At 43.5% G+C, this 11,550-nt stretch overlaps 1 protein-coding gene across 1 annotated transcript in view; it reads left to right on the top strand.

Moving 5' to 3' along the window:
- Positions 1 to 11,550, top strand: part of fmn2b (formin 2b) — a 136,485-nt gene that overhangs the window by 42,124 nt on the left and 82,811 nt on the right. The window contains exons 8-9 of the mRNA XM_037544306.1: positions 1,717 to 2,816; positions 3,727 to 3,868. Coding sequence (XP_037400203.1) covers positions 1,717 to 2,816; positions 3,727 to 3,868 — 1,242 coding nt within the window. The remainder of the gene's footprint in view (positions 1 to 1,716; positions 2,817 to 3,726; positions 3,869 to 11,550) is intronic.

Raw genomic sequence — 11,550 nt, 5'->3', positions numbered from 1 at the left:
TGAATCTGTACAAGTGTGAAGTTTATTTAAGCTTTAAAGAGCATATAGATGATGATGATGATGATGATGATGATGATGATGATGATGATCAGGTGCGTCTCAGAAAGCAATGCCAGAATAATTGTAATTGTACAGCCCAGTTCAGATTGGAATCAATAGTTTACTAATGATTATAATAATTTTTCATGTCTCCTCAGTGATGACTCACATCAGGACAGCAGTAAAGTTACTGCAAGACCATTACATTTATAGTGGATTGTGTTTTCTCTCAACTTAACTGTTTGTCACACTTAAAGTTTAACAATAGCCAAAACAAATGAGCATAAAACATGACGGTGCATAATATCATGCATAATTATGCAGCTCAAAGTATTTCATATTTTTTGGAGGGGGGGCAAGAAAATTACAAAATTGAAACCAATTTTTTATTAATTTGAAAAAGGAATATGATTACAATAAAATGTTTAATTCTGATTGCAGCAACATCATTCTTATTTTTAATAGTAAATATTTTTAAGTTTGGTGCCCCCCTCTGGTGTGCTGCTGTATTGCACTGTACTGTTTCTGCTCTCCGAGTTCAGGAGATGATTAGCAGACTTGGGCGGTCCTGCTGCGAGGGGTTTTTTTTTTGAGGGGGGGTATCCAGTGCTTACAGGCCTCGGGGGCAGAATTAGGCCTACTGCTCTTCAGGGACAGTGTGGGGGCGACTGTTCTGTTTTCCTTCTCTTGCTCTGAGAGATTGGCCCCAAATGAGCCTCATCAAAACAGTCAGCCACCACGCTGACTCGGTTTCAGACAGTCCCCCCACTACAGAGCGTTTTCAGAACAATGCGCCGGGCGGCCGCACTTACACAGTAGTGACTTTGATTTGAGTTGTTTGGCTGGAAATAGAAGTATGACAGATTCAGAACTTGACTGACTGTTTCTGCTTCTCGTAACTTCTTCCTCTCTCGCTCCGTTTGTCCGTCGCTCTCCCGCACCCGTAGGACTGAGTGGATGATGGTTCCCGTTTTGTCAGCCAGTGTGTTACGTTGTCTTTTAAATGGGTTTTGTGTATCTGTTATTAACCCAGCAGGAAGCCTTAATCATCCCATCTTCACTTCTTTCCTTCTCTGTCCATTCGTTTCTTTCTCGCTCTGGTTGTTTTTGTTTTGTCCCCCCCCTTTTTCTCCCGTTGTTCTTTTTTTTTTTTCCTCCTTTTTCTCCCCGCTCACTCTGTTCTCTTGTTTTTCTTGTTCTCTCTCTCTCACTTGTTTTTTCATTGTCTCTTGATCATGTTTTTCTTTTCTTTCTTCACAACTCCTTTTATTTTCACTCCATCTCCTATTTCTATTCTCTTCATTCTCATCACCTTCTGTCCTAATTATCTCACAACTCTGCTGTTTTTCTTCTCTTTCATCCTCTTGTTTTCTCCTTATTTTTCTGTCTCACTTGTTTTTTCCTTCTCTTTTCCTGGTTCTTTGTTCTTCCTGTTCTTTTACGATCTTGTCTGATCGTAGTTTTCCTCTTTCTCTCTTCTTTTGTATTTTTTCTTCTCTTCTTTGTTTTTTTTATTTCTTCCATCTCTCTACTTTATATTTATTTCTCTCTTCCTTTTGTCATTCTTTCCTTCCCGTTCTCTTACTTTTCTATCTTTGTTCTCTCTCATTGCTCACTCTCTTCTCTCTTCTGCTTTGTTTTTGTCTTATCTAATATCTCCCCCCCCCCCCCCTCCAGGAGGAGTCGATGTTGAAGACGGTTCGTCTAAAGCGTGAACATGTGACTGTGATTGAGCAGCTCGAGCAGACCATTGAGGATCTGCGCAGTAAAATTGCTGAGCTGGAGAAACAGCACCCCCTGCTGGACAGAGACAGCATCAGCACGCAGGACCGCGAGTGTGGAGGGGACGATGGCCTGCTGCCTGATGTCTGCCACGTGGACCTGCAGACAGAGGCTGCTTCTTCTCTTTTCCCATTAGAGGCCAAATCGGTTCAGACTTCACCCGTAGATGAGAGCTTTAAGTTTAAAGTGCCTTCTCCAGACCAGCGTCCATCCGAGCAGCCTGTGGCCAGACTGAGCGAGCCTCCTGGGCCTGCGCCCGGTTCTCCAAAAGCAGGACAGTTTGTGTGTACATGCCAGCAACAGCAGCCACAAGAGACTCCACCCCCTCCTCCCTGCCCTCCTCCTCCTCCTCCTCCTCCTCCACCACCGCCTCCTCCACTTCCTCCTTCATTACCTGGCTTTCCTGCACCTCCACCTGCCCCACCTTTACCTGGACTGCCCCAACCACCTCCCCCTCCTCCATTACCAGGGTTTTCTGCCCCTCCCCCTCCACCACCCCTACCTGCTACTGCTCTACCACCACCTCCTCCTCCTCTACCTGGCTGCCCTGTACCTCCCCCTCCCCCTCCTCCTCCTCCTCCACCACCTTTACCTGGCCAAGCTGTAATACCTCCACCTTTGGCTGGGATGGGTGCGCCCCCACCGCCTCCTCCGTTACCTGGGACGGGTGCGCCCCCACCGCCTCCTCCGTTACCTGGGATGGGTGCGCCCCCACCACCTCCACCATTACCTGGGACGGGTGCGCCCCCACCGCCTCCACCGTTACCTGGGACGGGTGCGCCCCCACCGCCTCCACCCCCACCAGGACTGCCTGTACCTCCAGGGGCCTGTGGCCCTATCCCCACATTTGCCCTGGGATCTCTACCCCCTCCCCTTCCTCTCGGACTCTATGCTCTGGGGGTAGCTCAGGAGAAAGCCCCACGGAAAGTGGTGGTGGAACCCCCCAGGCCCATGAAGCCTCTCTACTGGACCCGGATTCAGATCCACGCCAGAAAGTAACCCTGCCACACCCTTATTTGTGTCTTGTTTTTGCTAGCTTTTAATGCTTTTTGAAACTTTTTACAAAAATTGTTAAAGTAGCTTAACTACCACCTTAAATCTGAGTAGTGTGCAAGGGGCACAGGAGCCTTTTTTGGCATGCATTTAATTTAATAGCGCAGAAGATGCAGCACGCAAAAAGCTTGGCTACAAATGTTCAACTGTTTAATGAATTGGGCTTGTGTGAGCACAAGTGAGTGCATGTACATCTGAAACTCTAAAGACCACATTTACATCAATGAATCACTTAAATGACCTGTTGCTTCTTTTCTATATCTGTGCATATGGCAGTGAAAACAGGAGCACCAGCAGCTTTTGTGCTCCTACTAATGGGCGAATATGTGCGAGGATAAATAACACTATGCAGATGCCTTATTTGAGCAGAGTGACGCATTATTTGGAAAATAAGTATTAGGTACTAATGAAATGTTGCAACATGCAGCTAGTTGCATGAGTTTCACTCTGTAAAGCCAGCCTTTGTGCTCTTTTTGTTTGCCATATGTTGTTTGGAGAACCTGATTTAAAGGCCATACATTGTGGGTTAACTTGTAGTTTTGTAATGCAAGGATTTAATTGAGCTCCATTGAATTTCTGCAGTGTTGAAACCCGAGCAGCTTGTTTTGAGTCTTATGTAGTGTGCCCTTATTTATGCACAGCAGTAGAAAATGTTTTGGGATCAATTAAAATGAGGCTAAATGGCATTTGGAAATGGTTAAAAAGAGGCAAACTACACATGGATGTCGGTATACCTGGGGGTCCTCCTATAGCTTGTATGTGGGAAGCCGTGGTTAGGACCCGGCCGATATATTGATTAGCCGATGTCATTTTGGCTGCAGTACATGGTTGTTTATTTTTGTCTTTTGCCAGAGATGCAAACCCTTTGATCTGGGACAAGATTGAGGAGCCACCAGTGAACTTTGAGGAGTTTGTGGACCTCTTCTCCAAAACGGCAGTCAAAGAGAAGAAAAAGCCTCTCTCTGATACAATCACCAAATCGAAGACCAAACAGGTGAGCCTTGTAACCGTCCTACTTTCGACTGTGAAGTTCCTTGTGCTAAGGAGGTCTAGACTTTGAAGGTCCCATGCCAGTAATAAGCCTCCCATCACAAGTGAACTAACCTCCTGCAAAAAAACACATTTCAAGGAGAGTATAAGTGGACAGAGCTAAACCTGGGTCCATATGCAAAAGCTGAGGTAGGGTGGATCCCCAGTAGGACTGTCCTATGAAGACTTCTCCTTAGTAGCCTATTAGTCACACAAATGGAACAGTCCTAACGAGGCTGTGTGGTGATGTCACCGGCTCTGTTTTCCACCACTTTTGTGGTGTTTTTTTTTTCTTTATCATTTGTGCACAGAGAGCTGTGGGTAACCGAAGGCCTGGAAGGATAAATCAGTTGCGTCCTCGAAGTCCCTCAGAACATAGGCTGCATTTGTAGGCTGTATATGAAGGGACCTTCACTTCGGAGCGGCCTTCTATGATGTAGGTTCCGAGAAATGCAGCCTAGATTTTGAAGCGCAGCTACTGTCTCCTAATCGGCTGCAGAATAGGTTTCAAAATACTCTAATTCTTCAAATCACTAAATGGAGAAGGTCCAAATTACATTGCTTACAAATGTGTAGTTGTACACAACATGTGGAAGAACATATTGCAACATCTGTTCTTATATATAGCCTATAAATACCACCTATACCTGATCATCTTGACGTACTCTCACCTTTCAGCTGCTGCGCTCGGTCTTCTCTGTGCAGTGTTGATTGATATTAACGTTCAGTGCCTTTGTGTATGCTGTGAACTCAGTGTCTTGCGTGAGCTGTACAGTCTACCGTGTTCCCGAGACTTGCATCACTTTATGCTGCTAAGGATTAGAAATATTGATTATTGGGCTTTTTTTGGCACAACACGGTTCACATTGTGATACTTGCGCCGTTTTTGTAGAAATACGCAAATGCTCAGGTATCGGTCATTCATGCGGTCAGACTGTGTCCCACTCTGAGACATTTGCCTATTGCATTAATAGAAACACTCGTCCTTATTCAATAAAGCTATATAGAAATGAGCGCGGCTCAGAGTGCCAGTAATGATGCATCTTTTTCAGTAAACATGGCATCGAAAGGAGAAGTGGTTTGAACTGACCAGTCCATACTCCGCTCATACATGTGCTCCTTCGCAGAAACTGTTGCTCGGTTGAACATGCTTTAGAGCAGGGGTGTCCAACTCAACCACTATAAGGGCCATTATTAAAAAAATCACAGCTAATCTGTGGGCTAGATGATGCCCCCCCCCATTAAGTACGAGTTTGCTGTAACCTGAACGCACTACATAATGTTAGGTTTCCAGTTTAAAGTTCTATGCTACCAGGCTCAACTATATGGTAGCTAATGCAGAAAGTGATGTCTGTCCTAATAATGTGATGTAAACATGTAAAATAAATGGAGTTTGAAGGTAACATGCTCTAAATTGCTGTAGTTTGACTAATAGTACTCATTTTATTTTTTCCACCATTATAATAATTTGTCCAATCTAGCAACTTGTTTTTATTAAAGTATCCATATGAGTACAGATAGGCCAGCTGATGAATCAGCTTCGGCTGCATGGATACACCTTCCCACAACTCCTTTATTTACTTTTTATTTGCAAATAACCTGCAGAAACATGTCATAACTTCTTGTTTGGTGCTGGTTGAGCCGCTGGTTGAGCCGCTGGTTGAGCCGCTGGTTGAGCCGCTGGTTGAGCCGCTGGTTGAGCCGCTGGTTGAGCCGCTGGTTGAGCCGCTGGTTGAGCCGCTGGTTGAGCCGCCATAAAAATCGGCACATTCACAGAATACTTTCTGCGGGTGCACCGTTGACGTCTTCTAGCACTGTTCACTCTACCATTTATTGCCTGTTCTCAACTGAAGGACTACCGAGCTAATATCCAGATCACATATGCTGACAATATGCAAAACGAATTATTTCCCTTGAAGTACAATATTTCTCATTTGCCACTGATATTGACAAATATATTGCCTTCAAGACTACATGTGTTTTGACCAAACAAGAATTTATTTATATAGATATTTCAACGTTAAAAGATCCTGAATAATAAAAGATACTGAGGATGAATAAACTGCTGGAGAAATTTCAGTTCAGTTATGACTGTACACAACTTTGTCTTGTGGTCTTGCATGACGAGGCTTTAGATTTGTTTAGCAATTTCACACTTTTGTTCCCACCTGAATAAGACAACAATCCCAACCACATTTAGGCCCAATCCTGTTTCATCCCTTGCCCCTACCCCTCAGCCCTTACCCCTCCATTTTGCTCCATTTTTTTTTTCTCCATTAAAAAATTGATAACCATTGTTAAGCTTAATGTCGCTCCAATGTATTATGGACCTTTTCTTCATAAGTATAAAGATCGTCAGGAGGATGCTGATGTCTCAGTAGCTATCTAGCTGAACTTCCCATTTCACATTAAATTGGCAGCACTGCCTACAGAGCACCGCCAAGATTTCATGGTTGTCTCTATACATTTTTTTCATACTGAGATCACATCTAGTCCTGTGAGATGAACAAATAAGAGCTTATTTGTTCAACTCCTTAATACATTCGGGGCATTTTACTGTTAAAGCATCAAAGCCGCACTGTGCATCTTTTTGGAGACAGTGTTGTGTATTGTTATACAGCTCATTCAAGCAGTTTTAATACATAAAAACTCAGTTCATATTAATAACAGTCCACATCACTTAGACCATCTGTTTGTAGGCAGTATCTGTACGCATCACTGCTTACTGAACAGTGCCTTCCTTCATAGTCTTTGCCTTGAGCCACTATGAATATGCATAATTTTTCCAATCAGGTTAGTTTGCAGGTGATGTCTGGCCAGCCTTACTGACCCGTTAGTGGGCAACGGTGACCCGTCTCCCTAATCAACTTCCCCCAAGCCGCTTTTCTGGAATTTTGACCCTGGTTCTTTACCACAACCCAGCTTCTGTACCCTGTGGGTGAAGACGGTCCTCCAGGTTTCGTACATACCCTCAGCTGCACAGTGAAGTGGTATCTGTTTCACTTGTGTTCGCCATCCAGGGATGTAAATGTCTGACCTCACTTCAGTTCTTCGGGATCAATTCAAACCATGAAATTTTAGATTTCACCAAGATTTGGTGGTTATTTGACAAATTATTTACACAGTAGTAAAACTTTTTTCCTAAAATGTTCAATTTAAAAGTAACATTTTTAGACGCCATCTCGCCGTCTCATCCTGTTCACCACACGTCAGTACTGGCACCAGAACTCATTTTTGATGGGCATGGTCATTATATGAATTATGACCAAAATAGAAATTATAATGGCAAATGGAGTTGGGGGCACAAAAATAAATAAATAACTACATTGGGAGACATCGTCTTGCTTGCTGACCAGATCACAGAACTTGGAGCTCATAATAGAAAAAATGTGCATGTATCTTTTTATTGGTGATTTGTGGTGTCAGTATTATATATATTATTAGTATACTGGTTGATGGTTGTGCCACACTGGAGCGTTGTTTGTAAGTTTATCTAGTGTAACATGGTGTGCTTGGTCACATTCATGCTGAAAACAAACCGTGTTCACATGGATTTTATTCTTAAATCCCTGTGTAACTGTCCTCTCAACGTTTATCTTTAGATTGCTGATGGGATCTCCGCCAATTCAGGACTTGATGAACTAAAACTCATGATGCACCTGTAGATTTAGTCCTAAACATGCTCAAACACCCTCACAGCTACAGTTTGTGCTCAGGAGGTTGTTTGTTAAACAGAGTTTTTGAGTTGTTGATGTCAAAGTATTTTTTTTGGGTTATTTATTAATAAGAATGTAATATTAGAAGTAAATTTAAGCTGTTATTTTTAGTGGGTCTAGATCTGCTGGGACCAAATTTTATGACATGTTCACACAGTAAGATTGTCATGGATGCCTTCAATGCCATCTTTTGCATTGAGTCCAAAACTGACTGACTGCAGCTCTGTATCATTTTAATTAGAGCCTGTGTGGTACAGATGCATTAAAAATCATGCTGACCACTCAGAGTTCTGTCATTCATCTGTCCTACAGATAGGCCAGCTGAGGAATCGGCTTCGGCTGCATGGATACACCTTTCCACAACTCCTTTATTTACTTTTTCTTTGCAAATGATATGCAAATATGGAATGACCTTTTGTCATTTGGCCGAGCCCGTTGGCCGAGCCCGTTGGCCGAGCCCGTTGGCCGAGCCCGTTGGCCGAGCCCGTTGGCCGAGCCCGTTGGCCGTCCACCATAAAAATCGGCACATTCACACAATACTTTGACATGCAAGTGCACTGTTGAGGTCTTCTAGGACCATTTAGTCTGCCATTAATTCCATTAGTGCCTGACTGAATGCAGCTCTATCATTTTAATTAGAGCCTATGTGGTACAGATGCATTAAAAATCATGCTAACCACTCAGACCCCTGATGTCATGGTTGCAGCCCAAACAAATGTGTATCAAGATGCCGGCAGAACAGCTGATCACACTCACGGTCCATGCTGACTAAAAATGCGGAGGCATAAAGAAAATTTGATGGACTACAGCTAAAAGGCTGGGAATGATGCTTCAGACATTAGAGACCGTGTACATGACCTGTTTTTGTTTGTTTTTGTTTATAAAAAAATGTAGTCCAGTCGTGCCCAAGAAAAGCCTCAAACTATTAGCTTCTGTCTCTAATGAACACTACTTTTTAATGAGTGGTGCAACAAGCAGGAACAGCGGTTCGAATTCCCCCACTGACATTAAAATGCCTTCAGAATTGCTCGTTATGCAGTGTCGGCTCCCCGTGTTGTCTCTTCTGTAGAGTGGGGTGAACCCAGTGTGTGTTCGTCATTTAGTTTCCGTCATCATTGCTATGCAGGGAATCCGTTTCTTTTTGCTCTTACTTCATCTTCCTGCGTCAGTGTTTAGACAAACTCATCGGATTTTTTTTTTTTTTTGTAATTGGTGTGAATAAGTGGGATTTTGACCACCATTACTGACGAAACTGCTTTAATCAACGCTAGATGGATTTGTGAAGTCACGAATTTGCCACTATGCCAACACTAGCTTTATTACACACACCAAAAAAAAAAAAAACTACACCTGATCTCTCGGAGTGGCTAGACCATGCTCAACAAGTCATTTGAATTTTGTAATGCTCTCTAAATTTAGGTAGTTTGGCCCCCCAAAAAGTTCTCCAGTTTCTCATTAGGTAAAATTGGACTTTTACCTCCATTCTGTAAAGCTTGTACAACCTTGCAACTGTCGATTTGTGGGTGAAGCTTGGAGAAGTCCGTTGTATCAGATCCAGATGCCACTGTGGAACTCTTGGCAAGCACATTCAGCACTATTCATATTTTAATGAATGCAGGTACATGGCCAATGGGGAGCTGACCCTAGATCAGCGCTCTCCCTCAGACTCTTTATACACACGGACCCTGCACTTATCTAGATGGCAGCAGGAAGAGCGTAGCAGCCAGTTTGCGCTTGCCCTTCTGATGACCCCTGATGTCTCCCTGCCGCTGAGCTGGTCTCTCTGAGCACAGGTTTGGTCCGTGTGGCTCCTTCACCTCCTCGCTATCAGGGGAAAGAAGAAAGAGCCTTTGTGTTTTAGGACAATTAAATAAAAAAAATCTGTTATTTGGTCAGAATTGGGGGTTTGGTGAAAGTACAGCCTGCAGCTAGTAGAGTGGAGTTTTTGAGTTTTAGAACAAAGTCCAGCAGAGACTTGAACTGGAAGTGCTTTATTTCTAGGAATATAACAGGAAAGCCAGGTATTCAGTATCAGTGGAAGCTCGCAACTCTTTGAATAGAATTATGAAGGAATAAAATGATAAAGGATGTCATTTATTGGAGGAGGAGCATGTTTGGTCGGTAAAAATCGTGGGTCGTACCTGCAAATGCCTCTGAAATGTTAGAAATGTGTTGTCAGTAATTGCCGTAATTATGAGGGCTGGACACATTTTGAAGCTTCCATGTTTCTGGATGCTGTAGTACAAACACCAGGCCTGTTTGTGTGCAACCTGTTATAGCTTTGCTGTCCGTCATACTCTATTGCCTCTAAAAATGTGCCAGAGGGCTGCCATCCTTAGAGTAATTTTAAAGTTGAGGAAAGTTTAACTTTTCAGAACAGCAATATGATGTCAACCCCTTTTAATCGGGTGACCAAACACAACAGGAAAAAGTTGCTGAGTGTTTCTCTATTGGCTGTTTACATGCAAAACTTTTTGCCAATCTGAATTCATTCCGATTATAGATTAATACTGAGGTGTTTGTCTGATCACTCTACTCAATGCTCTGATTAATCTGTTTATGTGCGCACTACAAGTAATTTGATCCAAAATTATGCACGTGTTGAGAATTAGTGCAGACAAGTATCACATGATTCCAGTCGGAGTGAGCTGAGCAGCAGTGAGCTGCTTTAAAATGATGTCGGACTCAGGAAAACGTCCTTCACGTGCACTTAAAGAAGGCAGAGAGGATGACGCCGCGTTCTGAGACTCAAGCTGGACGTCCGTCCCCACCGCCGTCTTTTAAAGATCAGAGTTGAAACTCCGTCTCCTCTGCAGACCAGAGATTATTAACTGTGGCTATAGAGAGGTCAATGTCACAAGTATGCTGTGTGCTGTGATCTGTTTACGTTCACCCGACCGTATCATGACTTTATACATAAATTGCGAGTAATGGAGAAGTTGAGTGGACGTTGTGGTTGTATTTCTCCTGTGACCTGAAACCCGATGCTGAGGTCTGAGGATGTCCTAAAATATGCACAGTACTATGGACTGTACTATAAGGCAACACATATATTTACATATACCCACCTGTTTAGGCCACAGCACTTTAGCCCCACCCATTCACGTTGAAGTTAGTTTTTCAGCCTGGACTGCTTTTTGAATGAGGGCCCCAGTAAAGGGCAGTCAGAACAGATCATTTAAACACAGCTGTCGTAAAGACACAGTAACAAAAGCAGGTTCTCCTCTTCTAGAACAGTAGGAGAGAACTTGGTGCAGGATGTAGAAGCCTAGACTGTGTGTTTAAGCCCGCAGAGCATAACGTCCTGACGACGTGTAATAGTATGTAAAATGGGATACTCCAGTCATTTCATGAACTCCTTAGCTTTGTTTATGCTGTGAACCAGATACAGTTGTAAAATCATGAAAATCTGCCGGTTGTTTGTCCACACAGAGCAACGTTTTATGCAGAATCTTGCATTTGCTTCATAAGTACTATTTTATCAGATTAGACACTAGCTTAATGCTGCTGTCTACTAGCATTACTAAGTCTAGCGTTTGAAGACCAGTGGTACTAAACTGAGTTTTTCATTTGGTTGCATTATAGTAGTATTAGAGCATCACGGTGGCACAGTGGCCTCGCAGCAAGAAGGCCCGGGCTTGATTCCCCAGCTTGGCGACAGAGTTTGTATGTTCTCCCCTAGGTACTCTGGTTTCCTCCCACAGTCCAAAGACATGCAGCTAAGTTAATTGGAAATGCTAAATTGCATTTTCCTGTCTGTCTGCCCTGCAGTGGACTGGTGACCTGTCCAGCGTGTATCCTGCCTTCCACCCAGTGACTGCTGGGATAGGCTCCTGCTCCCCCCGTAACCCAGAAGGATAAGCGGCTTAGAAGAGTGTGAGTGTGAGTGTGAGTGTGTGTGTGTGGTACACATTTCAGCAAGAATATGCTT

The sequence above is a fragment of the Pygocentrus nattereri genome, chromosome 13 (genome assembly GCF_015220715.1).
Source record: "Pygocentrus nattereri isolate fPygNat1 chromosome 13, fPygNat1.pri, whole genome shotgun sequence".
NCBI lineage: Eukaryota > Metazoa > Chordata > Actinopteri > Characiformes > Serrasalmidae > Pygocentrus > Pygocentrus nattereri.
Note: the sequence above shows the minus strand (reverse complement) of the source record. Positions and strands in the feature narration are given on the sequence as shown.